Source organism: Prionailurus bengalensis, chromosome A1, assembly GCF_016509475.1.
Source record: "Prionailurus bengalensis isolate Pbe53 chromosome A1, Fcat_Pben_1.1_paternal_pri, whole genome shotgun sequence".
Taxonomy (NCBI): Eukaryota; Metazoa; Chordata; class Mammalia; order Carnivora; family Felidae; genus Prionailurus; species Prionailurus bengalensis.
In genome coordinates, this window is record NC_057343.1 from 194518546 (window position 1) to 194542500 (window position 23955).

Consider the following 23955-nt stretch of genomic DNA (forward strand, 5'->3'; position numbering starts at 1 on the left):
CCATTTAGTGTGGCTCTGCCTGCAAAACAATGATTAGTTTCCTTCTTCTCTACTTTTGTATTGTAGGGCCATCCCTTGGCTGATTACATCCTCAAGTTAGCTGGTACAGGCTTTTACTTTTTTCCTCCACATAAAGGGTATCACATGACCAGCAACTGTCTGGCATTCTCAAGAGATAGAGTGCAGAGATCATGAGTCAAGAAGCTCATATTTCAGTCCTAGTTCACCACCTTTTGCTTATGTGACTTTAGGCAAGTCTCTTGATCTTCGTAAGTCTCAGTTTTAATTTATAAAATGGAAAAATAATGATACCTACTCTGTCCACCATTCAGGACATTGCTATGTATCAAGACAGGCAGTAGTTATGAAAGAGATTTGTGGCTACAGGATTCTGTGGCATTGTGAAAGATTATTATTTTAGAGCAACCATGACTCTAAGCAAAAGCATCACATACAGTGAGTGGAATTTTGTCTATGAGCCAATGGGGTGGGAATAGATTTTTCAGGGACTCTCTAAAAGTACTAAACTGCTGCTTGACCTTGCTGGCCTATGTATCAGTGTGGTTTGCCTCTACCATTTTTCTCTTTATGTATTCTCATTTATCTATGCAGTCTACCTCAAGTCCTGATGGGATTTATGCATTTCATGTTTTTCTTTCCATCAAAGGCACTGCATTTAATGCAAAGTTGATGGCTAACTGTAGGTGTTCAATCTCTGCTGCAGAAGAGAAATAAACATGAAACAACAAATCTCTCCTTCTCTCCCTGCAATGGTTCTGTGTGTGTGTGTGTGTGTGTGTGTGTGTGTGTGTAGGAGAGACAGAGAGAGGGAGATGGGAGGAAGGATGAGGAAGGAGGAGAAGGGAGGAAGGGAACAGGAGAGAGGGAGGTATAGATCCTTTGATAATATCCTCCTTTTCAAAGGATGAAGGAAATAAAATTTTATGTACAGAAAGAAACCCTTTTTGAAGCTCTACTTATTGCTTCTTTAATACTAAATCTTTTTCAGAGAATTTTCAGGTATTTATGAGTTAACAGTCTCAGCATCCCTCAGAAGACGGATCCATAAGAAAACATTCTTTTCCCTGATAGCAGAGGAGAAAATGGAGGCTGACAGGAGTCAGGATGGTGACCCTGGTGCCTCAGCACTTGCAAATGGGTTTGGACAGGAAACATTTGAATTTAGTCAGACCAGTTTGAAACCAGTTGCCAGAATAGAAACCACTGATTAGAGCTCAATTACTGTCTTTTTCTTAAGTACTTATTATACAGTTTCTAGCTGGTCAGTGACTGATGAATCAGGATTCCTTCGGTTGTTAGAGATGGAAATCTAACCCAAAGTAGCTTAGGCAGATGAGGCAAGTGATTAACTCTCATCCCTGGGTAACCGGCTAAAGTCTGGCCTTTGGAACTGGGTCCAGGCCCTCAGATGACATCAGGACTCTTTTCCTACATCATGTATCTTGGCTCGGGTCAGTTGGCTTTGTTCTCTCCTACTGCAAAAAATCTTTATCTACATGAGTCCGAAGATAGCCCTTGGATAATTTTAGCTTGGATTCAAAATGCAAAGGCCTTCTTCTCACTTGAACTATAGATTTAAAAAGGGAAAGGGTTTGAATTGGCCAGATTTGGGTCACAAGATCATGTCTAGCCTAATCACTGTGGCCAGGGCAGAACAGGACTATTCTGGCCTGGGCCAGAGGTGTGTAGAAGGACAGGCTACTGAGGTAGGCAGCACAGCCAACACCACGTGATTCCATGGGAGTGGGACCAGCTCCCCAAAGGAAGGGATGCCAACTGTTAGAGCCCAGAGATGTCTATTATCCGTACAGCACTGGATTCTTCCTAATGGCTTTCCAATAGCTGAGAAGTTAGTTTTTATATCATTGCTAAATGGTTTCTAAGCAGTTCATTAAACTGATTACTCAATCAAATGAAATTAACAACTGCTTTTTGCCTTTTCCTCTCTAAATGAGTTCGTGTCTAAAGACAGGCCCTCTAAGTCACAACACGTTTTTATTGAAAGAAATATCAAAACAATTTTTTTTCTGATCATGGTTTCATGGCAAGATGAAGAAAAGGATGATGAACAATTTTCCTTCTAACAGATCTAGATAAACATTTTTTAAAGCATTGTTTTCCTCCCAGAATTATTTAGCTAACTGCTTAATCTTCCACTTCAAACTCCACATACGTCCAACCACGGGCTTCTCTGCTGAATAACCAATTTCTTTTGTTTTTGTGTGATTACTTTTCAGGTAGGCACATTAAAGCAAGGGCCTCCTAATTGTAAAATTGTGGTATTTTCCTTCAGCAGCCTTGAATTTTACATTCTGAATTCTTTGCTTACCTCCTTGTGTCCCTATCCGAAGTACCTCTTTACTATTCCTATCAAAAGCTAGTATTAGGAAAACACCTGGTAACAAGCATTTTAACCCAGTTTGCCTCTGCCAGTTGTTCTTGCTTACCAAGAACATTTCTAAAGAAACTGAAGTTCGTGCACTAAAAAAGGTTTTGTCCCGGATAAGAAATTTTGGGACACAGTAAACATAAAAAAATTTTTTTTTTTAGTTGGGGGACAATTTTATCACTATTCTGAAGTCCCACTCTCCGGGCATTTGCCCACTTTAGATCTGAGACTAGTCCTCGTAAGAATTTTCAACAATTTTTCTCAATCCAAAACAAAGCTTTCCCAGATCATGGTCCAGTTTATCCAGGTACACTTAACTAGCTCTACAGAGCCAGATGAAAAGCCAGACAGTGAGCTTTAGGGTTGTATGCATATGAGAAGATCTCTCTCTACATGCAAAGTACCCAGGACTTGGAGCCAGGAGAGCTAGCTTCTAGCCAGTCTTGGTTTAACTAGGAACTTACACCACTCTGGGAAAGTCAATAATTTTCTAGGGCCTCAAGGTCACTTATTTATGAAATATAGTTGGATAAAATAATAATCAGATGATTTCTAAGGCCCCTACCATTTGAACTTTTCTGACTCTCTTCCATTTAGGTAAAACATTTATCCATAGGAAATGCGACTATCTCTCCCCAAGGATATGTAAGCATGAAATCAGACAATGTACGTAAAATGCCTGGCACAGAGCAGATGTCAAAGAAATGGTAGTGGTAATGCCGATCACCATTAATGATTGTACCACATAGTTCCTGTAATGTGGTGTTTAGGGACTGATTTTGTGGGCTGTTTTCTTTGTCGGTAGTAGCGGCCTTACTGTGGCAATAGTCCAAATGTAGACACACACTTATTTAGAATCCTTAGATCCAAGGAGCCCCTGCCATGTGATACATATAAGATACTATTATCAACATTTCCCACGGGCCCAAAATACCTCCACTCCTCAGGAATTGATGAAAATGTTTTACTACGGCTGGAATGGGGCTGGAATGGTGAATATGTTGCAAAGCATCTGTCTTTCCTCATTTTGTGCTCCCGACTTGATTTATAAACCCATCTTGGTTCCTTTTATTGGCTGTAGACTGGATCAAAAATCCCTTGCATCACAATGTCTTTGGTGGTACAACACCCATTAGTGCCCTGAAAGTATTACCTTTTTCCCTGGTCAGGCAAGTGCCATCCACAGGTGGCAGGTCTGTCTCCTACTGGGGCTTTTTTTTTTTTTTTTTAATTGTCATGTGGACAGATGGCTTCCTATAATCTGTAATGGGAATTCCTGTGTTGTAGGAATTACACAAAATCTAGGTGTCTAAAGTTCCACTTCTACCTCTGAGCCTCGGTTTGCTCAGGAATGAAAGTGGGGTGGTAATTTGGCCCCACAGGCTAACTGCCATGGTGATTATATTTGGTAGGTATAGAGCACACCTAGCACAGTGCCTGGCACAGAGTAGGTGCCCAAAATACATGCTTCTTGCTAAACTCAGTACCTGATACCAGAATGGATTTCTTCCTCAGCCCCCAAAACTTCAACTCCCTATTTCATGATGTATTAAATAAACACTCCTCTCGCCCAGTCCAGCCTTCTCTGTCATTGCTTGCCTGGACATGCGGCACAAGCTGCATTGTACTTGCCCTTTTCCCAAACGGACCCTGCCTCTTCCTGCCCTGACGCTCTGACTCATTCTGCACCTCCTTCTTTGAATGCCTTTTCTGTCTCTGACTGTGTAATGCCTACCCAGGCAACACAAGAATGTCATCACCTCCTTCCCTTATTTCCCCAGAGCTCTGCCTCCTTTGGGCACTAAAAGACAATTCACTTCTACCTCTCTCATTCCTCAGGTCATTCAACAGATACTGATTGAGGTTCTATTATGTACCTGGCATTGTGCTGCAGCAACAGGGTCCCTGGTCTTGTGAGTGTATTTTAGATGGGAAGAGGCAGACAGTAAGCAAGTAGACAAGATATGATTAGGTGGTGATGAGTAATGTGAGACTGAATGACATCAGGGCTAGTCTGCATAGGGTGGAGAGGGAAGGATGTTCTGGGGGAGATGACATTTTTAGCCAAGACATGGGTAAGGAGCTAGCCTTGCAAGTGAAAAGGGTTTCAAGTGGAGGAACCAACAGGCACAAGAGCCTTGAGATGCAGCTAAGCATGGCATGCTGGGGATGCCATGCATGTTTGAGAAACAGGACAGAAGCTGGGTGGCCGGAAAATTGTGATCAGGGAGAAAGTGAATAGCATCTATTCAGAGTCCCCTTTTTAAAGGCTGGACACAAGGTGGTGAGCAGCATGTGGAAGCCTGGATCCAGGCACTTCAACTTTTTCCATCTACTTTAACCTTGTGTTATACTTAATGGTGTTTCTGAGCTTTATTTTTTCTTCCTATTATTGACACTTCATGAGACAGGACTATCATTTATTTGACTCCTTATTCCCCATGACATCTACCTGTGGACATGGGAGCTCATTATGTATGTTGATGAGAAGAAAAAGTGTATATTCTGGGATTAGAAATGAAGCTTATCCAGTTTTTTTCTGGGTGTGGGGTGGGTGTGGTAGGGATCACCTGGACACCTCTCAGCTGATTCTAGCTGCAGAGCCACCTGCAAAAGGAGACTGGGTAGAGCATAAGCTCATCTGCAGGCAGAGCCCCTACTGCCTCCTGAGCCACAGCTGTTGGCTCTGGCTGCCTGATTGAACCCCCAGCCATGGCTTCTTTGGGCTCCATAGATTTATGCTGTGGGCCAAACACTTCTGACTTTAGCTTACTTCCCTAAACCTGGTTTATTCCTTGACAAAATCCTGTAACTGTTCATCTTCTCTGATGGTTCACCTGATTTAGGATCCCTGTGCTTTTACTCTCCAGCCTTATTCTGCCATAGTCCATGCTCAACTGGGTATTGCAATGCTGTAATTACATAAGATGGGGTTTCTCAACCTCGGCACTATTGACATTTTGGGCCAGATAATTCTTTGTTGTGGGAAGTTGCACTGTGTGTTGTAGAAATTTAGTGGTGTCCCTGGGTTTTTACCCACTAAATGCCATCAGCACCTCTGCCCATAGTTGTGGCAACAAAAAATATCTCCAGACATTGCCAACTGTCCGGGAGGCACAAAATCTGCTTTGGTTGAGAATCAGTGACATAAGGCTACAACTAAGAGGGATCTTAGATACCAATTAGATGAATCCCACTTCTCCCACTTCACAAATGAGGTCACTGAGGCCCAGAGTAGGAAATGTGTTGCCCAGGGTCACACCACAAATTGGCAGCAATGTAGGCAATCGGCTTCATATTTTTTTCAATCTCCAATGCGTTTCGTTAGTGTGGTGAAATTTTAGGAGGCAGTCAGGTAAAGTGAAAAGGTGGTGGCTTTAGAGAGACAGAGTGGGATTGGAATCTAGGTCAAGTCATTGACTGACTGCATGACCTTGGGTTCTGAATCTGAGTTTCCATTTCCTCTTATGCAAAGTGGGGGTGATAAATCCCCACCTCGCAGGATTGTTTTGAGGACTAAAGGAGAGATATGTCCTAGCTTCTTACCCGGTATGCAGTTAGTGCTTAGCCAATGCTGGTTCTGAAAATGGCAAGTGTGGTACAGAGAAGTTAGGCTTGTCTTAGTAGGACTCAGAGTGCCCATGGAAGATTAGGTCAGTAGGCACTTCTTTCCAGTGGACTATGTTAAAAATGCAAGTGGTGGGATTTGGTGTTTGTAATGGAAACAGCCAAGTAGTTTTCCCATTTGGAAAATAACTGGCTGTGTTGAAAGCTGATTCATTTCACAAAGTTATTTCCCACTCCCACCACGCCCTTTCCTGAGGAGATATCTTTGATAATTGTATCTTATCTCTAATGTCCTGTGTCTCTCTCTTCTCCCAGGAGAATGTTATGTTATTATAGACATGCCTAAGGAGGAAAGGAGTGTTCAGACCCCATGTCCTTGGGAACAGTATCTTTTCTTCCTCTTTTATCAGGTGAATCTAATGGTATTTTCTCTTGGGACGAGGGAGATTTGACTCCATCTGGTAACTTGCATTCTGGTGTTAGTCTGACCACTGACAGAAATGACCCTAATATAGTTCTTGGTAATTTTCAGATAAGTTTCTATGAGCATTTTCTCTGACTCCCAAGCTGACACAACTGCAGTGGTTCTCAATCCGGGCTGCATATTTTAATCACTTAAAAGTTTAAAAGAAAACCAGACAACACCAATACACTGACAAATATGCCTGAGCTCAGATAAACGATATTTGGAGATGTATCTTGGGCACTAGTGATTTTGTGTAAAGTTCAATAGGTGATTCCAGTGTGCAATTAGCATCCAGTATCACTGCTTATTTTGACACCAGATATCCTAGATCTTTGATAAGAAAGATGAGGCTCAGAGAAGTTAATAATATTCTTGTCCAAGATTGTAAAGGAAGAAGGAAGAGAAGCCAGGTGTTGTGAATCCTGATCTAGGTCTTTCCACTGTACCAATTTGCTTCTATACTCATGATGTGATCTGGAAACTTCAAGAAATAAAAGCTTTTTGAAAATTACAAAGCACTGAAGTAAGGTTGTCAGTGGCCAGACTAACACCAGAACACAGACTACCTGATGGCAGTCAAGTCTCCATAGTCCCAAGGGGAAAATGCCATTGTATTTGGTAAAAAGGAAGATGGCTTCTTATGCAAGAACTCAGTTTTCTTAGCTGTAAAGTGAGATAGGAATGTATTGCCTAGACATTCTTTCCTTGAAAGAACATTAGCATTTGGTGAGGAAAGAACTTGCCATTTTGTTTCTTAATTAGGATAAGTTGAGTTTTGAGATTTCATTGAAAGATATTCATGCTCATTTCTGTAGGGTATTGCTGACTCTCTCTGAAGTCTATATTAGGGTGTTATTGAACAAATAACCTGAATAGGGCTATAAAAGATGCAAGATAAAGTAAGGGAAATCAGTGGATATGTATGTCAACTTTCACACCTGTGGCATCTCCTTGACTCCAGGGGCAGTCCAATATACTCTGAGGATACTCTGACCATTAGGAACTCCTTTCTGTAGCTGAGACTAAGTCCATTTCCTGTAACTCCCAGAATGGATCCTGGTCTTAGTCATACAAAAAGCTAGTACAAAAAGCTAGCACCATTTCCCCAGGATGGCCCTGAAGATCCTTCTTCAGGCTGAATCAACTATTTTGCAGGGGACCTGCTTTTCAGTCCCCTTTCCAATGTGCTTGCTGCTCCCTAGCCTGGATCTATTTTAAAGGGACGATAAGTAACTTTCTCCTCTTCTCCATTTTTGCAGTCCAGTCTGGAGTAGTGATTTCTACTAACTCAGAAAGACAGGTTGGCTTTCCCAAAGGTGTAGCAGGTATAGCTGTAAAGCATTCTTTTTTTAAAAAAAGTTATTTTGGCTTTATAAGAAGGTAGAGAACTGCTTGCCTGCTATTTTCCTGACCATCATGCATCATGACCTGGTTACCAGTGAGATACGTAATGTAAAGGCTTTGGATTCAGGCAGACCCAGTTCAAATCCTGGTTCTGTCACTTATAGGAGCGTGAGCAAGTTATGTAATCTTTTAAAGTCTGAGTTCCTCTTTCAGAAGGCCCTACCTGAGAGGGCCATTATAGTAATATAGAAAGTATGAAGTGTGCTTAACATAGCATATGCTCAGTACATGGTGACATGTGCTCTTATAGCCATTATGATCATTATCCCAGCTATTTGAAAGAAAGGTGACAGAGATTAATTTTCTCCACCTGTCAGTGTTTCTCCACAGAAACACTGTTAAAGTGTTTCTTCATTCAGAGGCACCCTACATGCTGGAGGTGACTGTAGGTGTTGAAATAATGATTGGAGCTTCAATCAAAAGAACACGAGTCCACTGGTTTCTTTGCCTTCCTTCAACCCTTTACCATAGAGATGGTGGTTACTGTCTGAAATGCCACAATTAGAACTTTGTTAATTTATTTGAGATCTCTGACCCCTGTTAATATGCCAAATTCCTTGGGAAAGAAAACATTTGAAGTTGTTCTTAATCATCGGTATCTAAATGTCAATAAATGTCAGATCCTTTAGAGAAAGCCCATCTTGCTGGAGTGAAAGAAAAACTTGCAGGAAAGAATGAGAGGATCATGTGGTGTGGGACCAGGATGATCTATGTTTAAGCATGGTCTAAACTGGTTTTGGTTGTGACTCCGCACATCACAGATACACCTAGACTCCACCTAGACACTCCCCAGAGAAGACTGGGGGTGTCTGGAAGATATACCCTGTGAACCATCCAGTTCTCTGGAAGTACTGTGACCACTGTATGTCAAGCCCTGCTCCCTATGCAGTTGGAACTGTGGCCCTTGAAAACCAATATTACTCGGGTTTTTTGCTTTGTTTTGTTTTTGTTTTTTGTTTTGGTTATCCTGTTTGAATGAATAACTCACGGTGAACTAGTTTAGCTGAAATGACTCATTTGAGAGCTGTTTGTGAATCAGGAATGGTGGTTACCATTAAAAATGTTCAGCAATAAGGAAATAACATAACCTTTAGAGCTTTGGCTTCAGAAATGGCACAAAAATGGAATGGACAAATATGAAAAGTAGATAATGGATCCACAGTGATTTAATTCTTGGTGATACTTTCATTTTATGCAAATACCAAAAGAAAAAAAAAACCCTGGCTACTTGAAAGAAAAACAGGAACCAAAAAAATATTTAGTGTTTGATCAAGCAAAAATCCTTTCACACATCTGTCAAGAGAATTAAAACAAATATAGATGTTAAATAAAAGGCCCAGGTACCAAAGAGCAAAATTTAATGAAAGCCAGAACTGTTAAGTATGGATTCCTGTTGAGAAAAATGTCAATCTCTTTCAGAGTTTTCCCAGTACTCTATTTTTAAGAAAAGTGTAGTAAAAATACATAATACAAGTTAACTTTTTTCTTGCTTTTGTTTTCCCCCGTCACCCCTCTATTGATAAAAAGCATCTTCTGTGGAGTCTTGGACCCCCACACAGCATATACTCTCATTGTTAGCTTAGATGGTCTCTCCCTATCAGATCATGTTAGTGGTGAGCTCGGTGGCTGGAAAGGCATCTTACCAAAGGAAAAGGTCTTTGAAGCATGTTGATAGTAAGAGGGATATTTCTAACTCCTCTGAAATGCACTCCCTAATGACAGGTCATATCATATTCTGCAGTGGTAGGCTAAGGGCTGACAAAAATCTGGTGGGAGGACAGGGGATGGGGAGGACATCAGCTGGCAGTAGTGAGAAGTAAAAAATCCATCTTGAGGGTCCTGCTTCACGTACCATGCCCACATTGACACGTGAAAAGACTGAACAACACTTGAGTTGAAAGGGCATAGAGTTTGATTTGGGGATGGTTCTTTGCTACGGCTGATACTAGGAGAATGGGGGAGACATAGAGATGGCGGGTGTCCACTGAGAGAATCCACAGATGAAGCCAATCATGCTGCACCTACTTGTTGGTAGGCTCCCAAACCTTTAGTTTGTCAGTTGCTAATGATAACCCCTAGCAGAGAAGACTGGAGAGAAGTAGGGGGTAAGGAAATAAGCCAGAACATGGTTATCAATAAAAGCTAAAGACACATGGCACGCACTGAATCATGCACCTAGGAGAGTGGCTGCTGGACAGCTGGAAGCCAATTGCACCAAGAATGAGAGTTGGGATCTCCAAGAAAGATATGTACCAGGAACCCCCTTTCCAACTAAAGTTGCAGTCAGCCTGAGCCTCTCTTTATGTACCCTGTCACTTCTCTAAACTTGCTTTAGTTCAGCTTTATAGTCACAATCATGCGCATATTGAGTCTGGTCATTGGAATAATACATCCTCATTCTGTCTCAGCCAGGGGGAAGGTCAGCCTTCTTGGGTTAGAAGTTGGGGTCAGTGATCTTAAGGTCCCCAATGTCATTATCAACTTAATTCATCTCCTTGTTTTCCTTAAAGTAATTCAGCCTTGGGTATTTTACTTTCTAAAGTGGCCACATGCTAAAACAACATTTTTATATGGACATAAAAATCCAAGTTCTCCAGGTCAGCAAAACTCTAAGCTGACTTGGTCTCTTAATCCTAGGACAGCGCACACCATGGAAGGTTCTGTTGCTTGTGGGCTTCAATGATGCTTCCTCTTCCAAAATTCTTCCATCCTTTTTTTTTTTTTTTTGCATTCAGTTTGCATAGCATTTTCCCCCATATCAGAGGCTCCAAAGAGAGTCTACTCCACAGTGGGGTTCCTGCTCAGATGTCAAGCAAATGAAAAGTGACAATCATGGGCAATATCTCCCAGGCTGTCATTCCCAAGGCTGTACTTGGTTCAGGAGGCCAATTCAGCCACCAGAGTGCCTTTGGGCTTGAGAATAGCAGAAAGACATACTGCTCAGTGCTGAGGTTGACTCTGTGAAGAAACCACCTAAGGTCTATGGGATGGCTGTTACGCATTAAAGGAAGCTCTCTCTGAGACTCCAGCAATAACTTTGTGAGTCCTCCTCTGACTGCACACCTGCCTTTGTCCTCTCCACCACCCTTGGTCTGAATTGCTTTTTGCACATGTTCTCAGCTACATCAGTGTCTAGGAGGTGCCCTTCCTGGGGAAGGCAGTCCACTTCTCCAACAACATCCATCCTCATCCATGTCTTGGGGTCGAGAAATGGAGGGTAACTTAGAGAGCTCCCATAGCGAATTAGTTTGAAGGTTGCCTTTTTCCTTTTGCTTGCTTGTAAACTGGAGCGAATCTTTAATCTCCAATCTGAAAACTGAAGAGACATGGGTAGGGAGTTGGGAATAAGAAGCCAGGAGGAGGAAGGGGCCTAACAGAACCTTCAAACCATGGATATTAGTAAGAAAGAAAATCTTGCACACACTAAGACACATTAACAAATGAATTAAAAGAAAAAAGTACAGTTTCCTCATTAATGTTCCTATGACTCCATTTTCAGAGACACAGGCTCTGTTCAACAGGGTTATTCTCCCCTTATTGCGGTGCAGTATTATTTATCATCCTCACTTAGCAAACGGAAAAGGGTGAAAGAACATCAAAAAAGGAAAAGGGACGGCAAAATGATTTTTCAATTCTTTAGGAAAATCTGGTGAATCATCTGATCCTTGTGGTCATGGTGGTTGGTGGCGGTTGCGTTTCAATTTTACTGTTTTTGGCACTGAAGGGCTTGGTATGGAATTGGGGGAGCTTGAGCTTGCTCCCCAAGGGGTCTCCATCTGCTCCAGTTACAATCCTGTGGCTCCCAAGGGCATCCCTGAACTGTGGCTCATGCAGGGAATCGACTGCATGGACTTGGGGAAGTCATGGCTGACCACCCGGCCGTTTTCTCCACTGCCGCCACCGCTGGTTCCTGCCCCACTGTTTCGCGGGAGTGTCGATGTCCGTATGGCTTCATTGATGGATTGCTGTGGGATCAAACAGAAACCCTTTTCAGGAGGACCGGGGGTTCTTCCCCAGGTCCTTGGCAGTGACTGGTAAGGAGAATGAGTCAAAGCTGGACTTAAAATCTCACTCCACTTCTCCTCCCCACCCAACCCCTTTCCTTATCTGGAATGCTAACCTTGGCTTCCCATGAACTCACAAAACAGCTGTGTGGCTCTGGACAAGTCTGATCTCATCTCTGGACCTCCTGTTCTCTCTTTGTAATGAGGTGTGTTAGACTGGGTGGTCACTAAGATCCTTTCTAGTTTTTATATTCTGTGATTTCTAAAGATAGAAGTATTCTATTAATACTACCATAAAGATAGAAGTATTCTATTAATACCATAAAGATGGTAGTATTAATGGTAATAAATGTAGCAACATGATCAAGTGGAAAAGCTCTAGAAAGGGGTTTGGGAAACTTGGGATTTTAGTTCTGGTTCTGACATCAACTAGTTGTATGACCTTGTGCATATCTCCTTACCTCTCTAAACCTTTAAAATCTCCATGTTTGTAAAATGTGATAATCTATGCACCTGCAGACTTTTGTTAGCAAGAATGGTGCTACTGCGTGAAAAATGATTTGAAATGTTAAAAAAAAAAAGAAGTATGTTACTGCTGAGTTAAAATTTAAAACTACCTCTGATTTGATTTAGGAAAAATTCTTTCCTGCCTCTAGTAGTATGTGTTATGGGAATATAGGACTTGTTTGAATAATAGTAAAAATGTAATTGGAAAGAAGCATGTGCTAAAGAAAATGAGAATGCATTCCAAACATCATTATCTGAAGGTCAGCTGCTTCCCAACAGCACATATAACCTGACTTCTAGACTGACACATCAGTTCATTGCTATTAAGCTTGTGATTTCCAAAATATTAGACTTCTAGATGTGAAAAGGACTCCGGTGATCCCCTAAGGGTCAGATGAGTGAGGTAGAATGTTCAAGACCACAACCTGGAATTAGAACCATATCTTATTAGATAAGAAGAAGGGTTCTGTTCTGAGTTCCTTTGGAGAAAGAAGCTTCATGACATGAAATCCAAACCTGTCTCTCTTCTTGTCACTTTTAATTTCCTATTAAGAGATACTCATAGAATTTTTGAGGTGGGGGTTGATTTCTTGGGAATCATATATAGGAGAATTGTCTATGAGTTGAGAGGTGTCTGAGACCAATTGTACCAATCCTTCAATTCTGTTCTCACCTCCTTCTTGAAGCCATCCTAGACTGTACCATCAAGTGTTTGCCCCCTTCAGCCTAGTACTCCTACATTACACATGCTTTTGTAATGGTTCTGCTTCAGGTATGTGGGTTTTCTCTTCTTTAAGAGAGCTGTCTGGAGGAGGGCAGGGTTCATTTTTCCCCCAGTCTATAGCTGTCTCCCATAGTGCCCAGCATGTAGTTAGATGCTGAATAGATATCCTTAAATTTGTCTAAAAAAAAAAACAAAAACAAAATCCAACCACCTAGAGCCCTTCTCAACAAGTTTATGAATTTTCTTCTCTGCATATTTCCATGATCCTAGTGATCAGAGAAGTCAGTCACTCTCTGGTGGCCAGATAGACATAAACAGCAGTTTGACCTAATTTTTATTCTTTGTACTATACTATGCTGGAAGTATTATTACTAGCAATTCTGACAGTGTTTTTTTTTTTAAGAGTTCTTTCTTTTTAAAATCCCTGATTCAGACAGATTTGCCCCAAAGGATGCTCTACCCACACTGGTTCTGCCTCCTCCTCAAGCCTCCGGACTTGATTTATTTATATTCTGCCTTGATTGTCCTCCACTCAAGAGGAAATGTGCCCTGGATTGCATTCTTCTAAGTGAAGGCCAAATAAAAACTACTGTGATGCTCTATGGGTGAAATGTGAAAAGAAAACCCAAGGAATTAATGGTTACTTATTCTCACTTATGCTTATTTGTGTATATGGGAATGAGGAAACATTCTATGGATTAACTTTGGATGTTTATCTTTTATGATTTTTCTCTACCACATCCCTTTAATTAAAAAATAAAGTTTAAAGTTCACACAGATAATCCTGGGCTTTGTTTCTAAAAAAGTCTCACATATTCCCATAATATTCTATTGAAGTTGGTGATACTTGATGAATTTATCTTAAAGGAGAAGATTGGTGGCATAGTAAATATTGGTGCCTACCAAAGTCTGAGATAACTTAGCTAGGCATGTAGCTAAAACCCTCCATGTTCACACCACTCAGAAATGGTTTTCTTGGAAGTTAAGGGCTTCTCCAAGGTCAATAACTCCATAATCCTATTGACAGTGAGTGCTACCTGCTTACCGGCTTCTTTTCTAAGACACTTATGGGATCTCAGGAGAACAGATGAATGGAGTCAAAACTTTGGAGTGGAAAGCAATACTACAAATGACTAGATCATTAGTTCTCAAATTTGACTGCACAATGGAGTTATCTGGGGAGTTTTGGGGGGAAAAGCACTGATGCCTCAGATATACCCTCAAAGATGTTGACTTACTAGGTGTGATGCATGGCTTGGACATCTGGGCTTTTAAAAACTCCTCAGGTGATTCTAATGTGCAAGCAAAGTTGAAATACACACATCTAGTTTATATCCTTCACTTTATAGAGAAAGTGAGGACTTCGGACCAACTGACTTAAGGTTGTAGTTATCTGTCACCTAGTGTCAAAGTGGATGACCTTCTAACTGTACCCTCTGTAGCTAGGCTATCGTAAGCTGATGTCCTTCTTCCCCTTGCCTCTAGGAAATGAAGTTCTCCCTCGTCCATCCTTGACATACCAGCCATTCTTAAAGTTCATCCTTACAGTTGTTTTTGAAGCTGATACCCAGGGAGAAAAGTGTGAGTTAAAAGTCCAACCTCCGGCACCCCCAGGTTAACTCTTGAGAGACTCATTTCTCTAACAGTGTTTACATCCAAACTCACCAGCTACTTGCTTTTCTAAGAAAAGTCTTCCCAGACTCTGCACATCCTAGAACATCCTAATAAAAGCTCAAACCTCAGTGATGACCTCCTACTAGCATGTGTGCTAAGAGCCGGAGTGACTGCCTGCTGTGGAGGACACACCCCTGTGTTACCAAGTCTCTCAGCTGCTTGATAATTCTAGGCAAACATGTAAAGCTTCAGCTGCTGTGGCTTAAATACAGTTCATGTCAGTATTGCCACATACAATTGTTTTCCACAGGGAGAAATATGGGCAATAATACAGACCCTGGTTGTCTTTAATGTCAGTGAAGGACTCAGTTTTGGTCTGTTTCTCCAGGCAGAGGAAAGGGGATCTGAGACTTCAATCTGGAGCGTGTCTTAGGTTATGTATCTTTGCAACTATATGACCACTTAAATCTTACTCAAATGGTGTGGTTGTCAGAAATCCCTTTCTGAGTCCCCACCTCTCATGTGTTCTCTTCTTCCTGAAGTCTTCTTATGCTCTGGTGAGTGTGGACTTCTTCCTATTTCTGGGCATAAGTTCTAATCTTTGGGTGTCTCACACATGTGCATCCTTTGCAGGCAATGCCTTTCCCCTGGTTAATTCCTTCCATACTTCAAGTCTGCTAGATACCAGTTTCTCAGGGGAACCTCTCTGATCTGTCCCAGCCCTCATTCCCTCAACAGGACTTGACAGTCCAGCATTTTTCTTCAAACACTCACTGAACATGTAAGTATCTATTTACTTTCTGTCTTCCCATTACTTGTAGCTTCTTGAGAACAGAAGCTATGTCTGTTTTGTTCCTGAGTATGTCCCCAGTGCTGAGCAATGCCTCATACAGTGGTGCTCAGTATGTCTTTGTGGAAGGAATGCCTCCAGGATGATTTCCCACTGTCCTGTGACACCTATTGTGTGTCTTGTTCCTATGACATATCAAAAAGGAAAGGGGTTCGACAACACACAAGCAATAGATTACTAATCATGGGTGGCCTCAACAACTACCTCAGGAAAACCTAAGGATAGGGCTGCATCTTAATTGTCTATGTACTGTGGCTGCCACTTGAGGACACACATCGTAGGTACTCAGAATGATCTTTTCCTGCATTGGAAGTCTAATTCCTGTTTTTCCAGCTCCTAGCTTGTGTGACCTTACTAGGACAAACTACTTAAGCTTCTTTGAATCCCTATTTCTTCATCTGAAGAATTGTAAGCACAGCATATTACAGGGTTAATGAAAATGTATATAAAGTACTTTGAACATGGAAGTTACTAAAAAGATGTCATCTTCCCTTCTTTTCTTCTTCTTCCCTTCTCTACCCCCTTCCTTTTCTTCTTATCTCTTCTTTGCACAGTGGGGAAAGGCTCTTTGACCATGGTTGAGAAATTGGGGGTTGGCCCTCAACTATGTTTAGGGGCTCAAGATCTTAAAAGTTGGCCAAACACAGTGATCAAGGAAAGGAACAGGAAGGAAGTTTCTCACCAACGGCCTGTGACACTGTTAACATGTCTGTAAAGAGCTAACTGCCTCTGGGGAAGGCTAATTACAGAATAATAAAGAAAACTATCAAGTTGTGAATGCATCTGAGAGGCAGGTTGATAGTGTTCTACTTTTCTCCTTTGGATAAGAGAGAAGTTGGTGGGGCTTCAGAACTGAAGGGCTGGGTTGATTAAGAAAGACAGTAAAAGTATCTTCTCTGCAGTTGGAAGATTAAAACATCTATTAGGAACCTTGATGAGTTGGGCAGAAGTTGTGTTGAACAATGGAATTAATTATAAAATATTGTGGTGAAAGATTCTGATGAATGAGTCTAAGAGATCCTGATGTTGGCTTCTGAGAAATTTGACATCTTTGTAAAGGAAAGGGTGCGAATGTCCCCCAACAAGTTATGGCATCACTCAGTGGCCTCTTCTAAGGATTCTTGTCTTAACCTGAATGTTGTGATTTCAGTGGTGAAAGCCAACTGTCTAGTTTTAAGAGGATCCCAGTCTTTAACCACCCTGGTACCGTTACCTGGCACTGACCATGATTATTGGGACATGGTAATCCCATGGGAAGGGTCAGAGGTCCAAGCAGTTCCTGCTTGATGGATGCCTGCTCTCATGTGATTTTATGAACACAAAAAGATGGGGCCAGAACCACCTTGGACGATGATGTTTGTGCTTCCAGCCTGGGTGGTTTTGATGGTCGTATTTGTTTACCCAAATAGCAGCTCTCCCCCATGCATCACTTCATCCTTCAAGAGTTTTTCTCTTCTGGGGACAATTCTACATAATTTTACTGATAATTATCCTATGTGTGTGGAATGTCCAAAGAGAAATTAGACATACTTCTTACCTTAAAGAACTCACGATCTATATAGCTCAAAAAACCTAGGACACATAAGTAGGGGCAGTAAAAGGAAAGTCTTAAAAAGACTGATTAAAGTCTTAAAAAGACTGATTAAAAAGGGCTGATCACTAATGGGAAAAATAATTATTATTATAAATAGTAGTTATCAGTGTGAGTATTGTTATTTATTGAGAGCTTATTATGACCCAGGAATTTTAACAATCCCTTTATGTCCATTTATCACACAATGCTCACAATAATTTTATGAGATATGTCCTACCACTAGCCCCATTCTATAGAAAATGAGGATCAGAGAGCTACTGGAGCTTGTCCCAGATGACACAGTTGGCAAATAGAGCAGGCAGAATCTATGCTCAGACAGTCTCTAGAGCCTGTGCTTTAGGCCACCACACTGCACTGTGCTCTCGGGGACCAGTGAGAAGGAGATCCTGCGATATGTAGCAGGCCAATCTTGAACCCTTGGTTTGGGTCATAGCTCACATGGAAGGTTTTGGGGTGTTATAAAGGTTGTAGTTCACCTAGCTTTTTTTCTGTTCTCCTCTGCCTCCAGAGTGGGATTTCCTCACTTTGGAGAATTTTTGGGCTTATGTTTGGGTGGAATAGGTAAAGAAATCTTTGTTTAGGTTCTAGGAGACCTTATTGTGCTTGTCAAGCTCTTTGGAGGTCTACCCTGGGTTTAAGGTCTGAGGCCCATGCTTTTTCCCTGCTTTGTCCTTTCTGAGAAGACCTGGTGTGGGTGAGCTGGTTAAGGGTAGGAATGAGGTGTTCCTAGGTCCGCTGGCTAAATACCATCATACTACCATCCCTTAATTGTTCCTTGTTATTGTATCTTGGTTACATTGCCTTTTAAATGGGTCCTATGGGCAGAAGATGGGGAGAGAGATTAGCCTGCATTAAGGCACATGGGTGGGAAGCACAAGGTGGGTGGCTAGAGTACGGAGTATGTAAGAGCAGATTGCTTGGGAGGGGAAAGTAGGCTGGAACCATGATGTGGAAATGCTGAATGCCAGGACAGAAGGTCTGAATGCCAGGACAGAAGGCCCTCCTCCTCCAACTCCCACTCTCTGTGTACAGAACTGAATACAGAGTTTCCAAACAGGGGAAGCAAATGTCCAGCAATGTCTTCTCCAAGAGCGACCCTGGAGATATGTGTAGGGCTGTTGCCCCAAGGCTGAGAGTGGCTAGGCAAGAGGCTATGGTCGTGATTCAACAGTGGGTATATACTGAGGTTATATAGGCTTCTCAGGGCACATTCTAGGGGAGCAAATCCTACCAATGAATCTTCTTAGTCTGGTCAAACCAACGTAACAGCCTAGGGTACATTGCTCAGTGACTGCATTTCCCTCCACTTTTGTTGGTCTGAATCCCACTTGTCCTTCCTCTTAATTTTTGCCTCTTCCTGGAAGCCTTCTCTAATTTATGCCTCCTCTGTATTCCTATAGGCCTTCATATCTATAAGTTGCTTCACTGAGTAATTTTGCTGTGCAATTTTTTGTTGTTGAAGGTCACAGATTGTATCTCCAACCTCTGTGTCTCATTATGGTATCTTGCTCATGGTGTTGCCTATATAATTAACACTTGCATAAATATTTTCTTATTGAAGCTAAATCATGAAATGTGAGGGGTCTTGAAGGTTATTTAATCCAAACTCCCTTTGAGTATTTGAACCTATATCCTCCCCCAGAGTTACTTGGCCTCTACTTGTATACCTCCAGTGATGGGAGGCTTGCTACTTATTGGGATAGTCCATTTCCTTTCCCAGTAGCTCTGAAAGAACATTAGATCTCACTGTGTTAACCTCTGTTCTCCATAGCTTTTAGTAATTAGTTCGTATTGTACACTTTGGGACCCCACAGAACTCGTCTATTTTTTTCCCACCTACAAAGTCTTTACGTTTTTATAGACAGCTCTCATATCCTCCACAATTCTCTTTTCCGGCTATTTGCCTTCAGCAAATAGGGTCATCTAGCTAACTTGCTGCTCTTTTGTGCATGATTCTCTTTGCCAAAGTCCATCTCACAGTAGAGTAACTAAGAAAAGACCTAACTCACCAAGCGTGGCAAGATTATCTATCTTACAGAGGGTAGACACCCTCTCCTGTATTTTGAGAGCTACACTTCTGTTAATGAAAACTCAGAGAGAATCTACTTTTGCAGCAACCACTCTTGCCTCACATTGTGTTGACTGTCCACTTAAACTCCTAACTTTTAATCTCACCACCCCATCTCTGGCTGGTACAGTTGTTTCCCAGGCCTTATGTTGACCCTGACACATCCCATCTCCCTTCCTTTCTCATAGCTGTCTCCTTTCCCATCACCTTTCCCATCGGAGCTTTCTGGGCCCCTGCCCAGAGCTAACTTCAACCTTGTTTCACTCTCCACCCTTTCTAGCACAGACACTCCCAGGAAACCCAGCTGTATCACAAAATAGGGTAGGAAAAAGGCCTGGGAAGACGATGCCACCTTCATCCGCTTGGATTCGCTACGGGATTTGTAGCAGAACTCGATTAAGGCAACCAGCATGGCTAGTCCAAGTCCTCCAATCAGGATGTAGAACACGCCTGCCACATTGCTGAGGCTCAGAGCACTTGTCTTGTCCTAGGAAGGGGAGGAGGGAAGGGGGCAGGGGGAAGAGTAAAGTGAGCCAAAAGGCTAGAGACCATCCAAGCAACAGCATTTTTACACACATACACTCAACCCCATCACCCTTTTTAACATTCAAAATAGTCGGAGAGGCTTTTTATTCATTGATAGAGTGCTAAATATTCCTAGGAAAAAGGGGTGTGTGTGTGTGTGTGTGTGTGTGTGTGTGACAATATCCCAAAGCATCCCTGATTATATTTAATTTATAATTACGTTTCCCTCCCTTCACAATGCCTGTTCTGGGGCAAGAGGCACCACAAGAAATTCAGGCAGCTTCTACCAAAATCTGCATCCTTGAGCTTACCCTATTCTTTCAGAGAATGTGTGCCTCCCTTTCTAGTTCAGTTCCTGTCCCCCACCTCTCTGTTGTGCAAAGCATCAGCCTTGCTTATTGTTTATGTCTCTGAGTGTTTTTCTGAGTTGGCACTTAAAGTGAACTTTTCCCTAGATGTATGTTTAATTTCAATTTAATAAGAGAGTTATTGCACACGTAATAAAGACCAATCAATGTGTACTTTTAACTTACTGATCTGAGTCCCAATCTAGGGAAAAAAGAAAACAGTGGGGGGGGGGTCTTAGAATAGTAAAAAGGCACTTGGATAGAAAAATGGCTCTATTAAATCCTAGTAATTATGTTTAATTGGTGTCATTTTTCTGTTGGAGGTGCTTGCTAAAAGACATCGTAGGCAGACTCAGGTAGCTGAATTTAGAAATCTCTGGTGCCTACAGTAAAAGATCTTATACTGGTTCTGGATGAACAAAGTCATGGAACACACTAATTCCCAGGGCTGGGGGATAAGTACCCATGTCCAGTAGTGGGTAGACAGAGCTCACTTTGTGGGGCCTGAGAAAGGCCATCAGTCTGGTGAGACTGTCCCTGCATTCTGTCACCTCCAGTCAGGTTCAAACTGTCGGACTGAGGAAACTGGGGACCAGTTTCCTTTGGAGACCAAAGGACTCCTTTGGAGACCAAAGGAAACTGGTGGTCAGGGTGAGAGTTATAGCTCAGAGAGAGGCTGAAAGTGCTCAGTCAAGATTTTGACACAGGCAAGTGAACGTCTTTAAATCTTCAAAGAATACTCATTCTTAGATGTCATGGTGGCTCTAACATCTTCGTTTATATTGTTTGCTCATGTACAACAAGTTTCTCATTGAATTAAAATGAAATGCACACTTCAGCTGGCACAGGTACACACCATGGTTGGTTAGTTGGTAACAATGGATAGGATATAGCTTTTATGTCTCTGTATGTATTCTTTTTCAGGTGGGGATGGAGGCAAGCCAAACAAAAGGTGAACTGTCTTGCCCTAGGGACTCCTTGGACATCTGCCTATTAAGATCTGGACGTGTGGAAAGGAGTTTGCTATGGACTAAGTCAGTGGGCTCTGCCCTAGTTCCACTTGGTGCATTGTACAGGATTCAGCAGGGCTGGCTTGGGGACTGCAGCTGGCAAATAGGAGCATGCCTTCCCTCCCCAGAAGCAGCACTAGCTAGCAGAGCTGTAGGATTATCTAAAGCACACCCCTTTGGTGGCTTCCTGTATTGCTAAAGCAGATGGCTCTTGAATATGGGTTACACTTGGCAAGGCATATTTTGGCTGTGGAAGCAGTGGAAATGATTCTTCCAAGAGGTAGAATTTCTCCTGCTCTGGTATAATAGCCTGATAAGGGATATGCCCAAAATGCTTGGTTCAAGAGTTGGCTAGACAAGTAAATCCCCACTTGGTGTGGTTTTTCAGAACACTCAAAATGTCTCCCTGTTTGTCATTCAGGAGGTCTGTAATTCTGTTTCAGAGACCAGGATTTATGGTCAGTAGAAGTTCCTATAAAACTCGTCTGTGTGGGGGGAAATTTTTTTTTTTTTTTAAACCAAACCAACTTTTCTGTATAGACGGGGCTAAGGGTAAGGTGGGGAGGCATGTTAATGTGTCATCAGTTCACACCTTAAAAAAGAGTGGTTGACAGTGATGCTCAGAGGGAGTGGATGAGGAACAGGCCTGGGGGAAGGTGGTGCGCAGGAAGCTGGGAGGAAAGAAAGAAGTCCTGTTGGCTTCACATGCTAATCAGCCTTTCAACAGCTGAAGTGCACCTTGCCTCCTTGGTCACCAACACTTTGTGTTTTCTTCCTCATGGTCTTTTCAAGTTCACCTTGGTTGACGATTGTCTTCAAGGATAAGGGAGTAGTGGGCATCCTTTTTTTTTTTTTTTTTTTTTGGTCACTCTCTTCAAGAAACCCTTAGAGGGCATCTACCTCCTTGGCCATAGAGGGTGGGGTGTCTATTTCTGGTATACCTGGGAAGGAAGCAGGATGAGATCTTCATATGAAAGTAGGGATAAAGGGCATATTGTATGTAATGGCAGAAGAAGAAACATTCAGTGGCTGAGCACTTGACTATGTCTGGAGGTGGAGAGCATCTTTCACTTCTGAAGGAGGTCTCTGGCCTACAAAGACCGCAATGTGTGTTGGAGGACACATCCCATACAAACAGAGAGGGTAGCCACGTGGTATGGGGAGTTCCACCTCTTGCAGGACAGAGAGTGCCACTCATCCCCTTCTTATGTCAACACAGGGGGTGAGGGAAAGACTTCTGGAATCAAGGGGGCACCCGGGACCTTTCCCTACCTGTATTAGGAAGCAAACTTAGATGTAGCACGACTGTCTAATCTGGCATAATTTGATAGGGTGTGGAATGAAAGGCTGGTGTTGCTATTTTCTTAGCTCGCAAAGTTGGGGAGTTTACATTTAGGCAAGGTTTTATGATCTCCCTTATGTGTACCATTTGCTTTTTGATCACACCAACTTTAGTTCTTTCAAAGGAGGCCCGAGGCCGCGGTCTTCTGTTCAGTTGCCTTTAATGACTGTCTTTGACTCACTCTGGGAATATGATGGGATATCCAGGAGCAGGGTTAAAAATCCACTTTTAATCAGACCAGAGCTCTGATTCCTCCATACAAGAGGATGTGTTTCTTCATGGACTTATGTATGAACAGCTGTGTTCATGTTTCCTGGGAAAGCTACAAGCTTCCCAGATATGACCAGGGAGAGAGAAAAGCTAGAACCTGAGTCTTTTGAGCACCCTTCTGGGGGACTCCATTCTCCTCCCATCCCATAGCAGCTGTACTCCCAAAAGCCAGGCAGCTTGTTGGTGGGAGTGAAAAAGTCACAACTTGTCTTCTGCCAGGAGGGAGGGAAGAGAGTGACAGCACTGAGAAGAATGACAGGTGAAAAGAAAACCCAAAAAAATCCATCTTTCAGAATTGTTGGGCTTGTTGTCATGGTGATGAGCACCCCCCCTTCATCCATCCCCCTTAACCTGTTGTCTTGAATTGTCGCCTCCCTCATGTGGAAGGGAGAGGTTTTAATTTTCACATTTTTTCTTGCTCTTCCCACATAATGGGGGACTGTCCCAGACTCCCTCTGTGTTTCTGAGCCAACATCCCGTCCAAGAATATGGGGCTGGCTTAAGTCTTCATGAAGAGGTTTGAGCCAGGCCTGAGCAGGAGGGACTTGAAGCTTTTTTTTAATGGCTTAAGTAGAAAGTTCCAAGGAGAAGCCAAAGCCTTTGGCCATAGGACCATTCCCTTCCATAGAGACTGGTGGTGCCCATCATCCAAGGCCTGCTAAGTCTGGACCTTCAGGTTTCTCCAACTGCTTCTTACCTTCCTGTTAAGAGTGTGAACTCCTACAAAGCAAAGCCTCCAGCTCCTGCTCTTCTTTCCATTCCATAGGAATTCCACACATTTTCTGATGTCTGTACATTTGGACTTTTAGGGGCTGCCTTCAATTGTTTCACATGCTGAATGTGTGACCTGACTTGCCTTTCAGGGTCTAGAGAGAAGTCCAACCCATTTCCTACCTATTAGCCTTCCTGCTGTAATAGGCTTTCACTTGTGCTTTTCCAGAACTTGGATTTTTAGCCCATGAGCCATTTTCCCGAGTGGTTGATTATTTCCTAGGAATAGAGACTCAGTAGTTGGCTAGGCTCACTTACTAGCTAGGACCAAAGTGAGGAAGCTACGGGGAGGTGGATTTGATTCAACTAAGGAAGATCTTTTGATTCAGTAGAGCTGTCCAAATGTGGAATGTTTTGCCATGGATGGTGGTGAGTATGCCAAACATAGATGCATTCAGGAAAAAACTGATGGGGTCATCTAAGGGATTCGAGCACTAGATAGTTAGATGAAGTGACCTTTGACACTCACCCCAACCCCAAGA

The 23955-nt window shown here is 42.4% G+C and overlaps 1 protein-coding gene across 2 annotated transcripts in view; it reads right to left on the reverse strand.

The window, feature by feature from the left end:
- Positions 1-9188: 9188 nt before the first annotated feature.
- The window catches only part of GRIA1 (glutamate ionotropic receptor AMPA type subunit 1), a 303014-nt gene continuing 288247 nt past the window's right edge, over positions 9189-23955 (reverse strand). For both annotated transcript variants that reach the window (XM_043597761.1, XM_043597751.1), the window contains exons 15-16: positions 19561-19695; positions 9189-11833 (exon numbers count right to left, since the gene is read on the reverse strand). In XM_043597761.1, the coding sequence (XP_043453696.1) occupies positions 11633-11833; positions 19561-19695 (336 nt within the window). In that variant the 3' untranslated portion in view covers positions 9189-11632. The remainder of the gene's footprint in view (positions 11834-19560; positions 19696-23955) is intronic.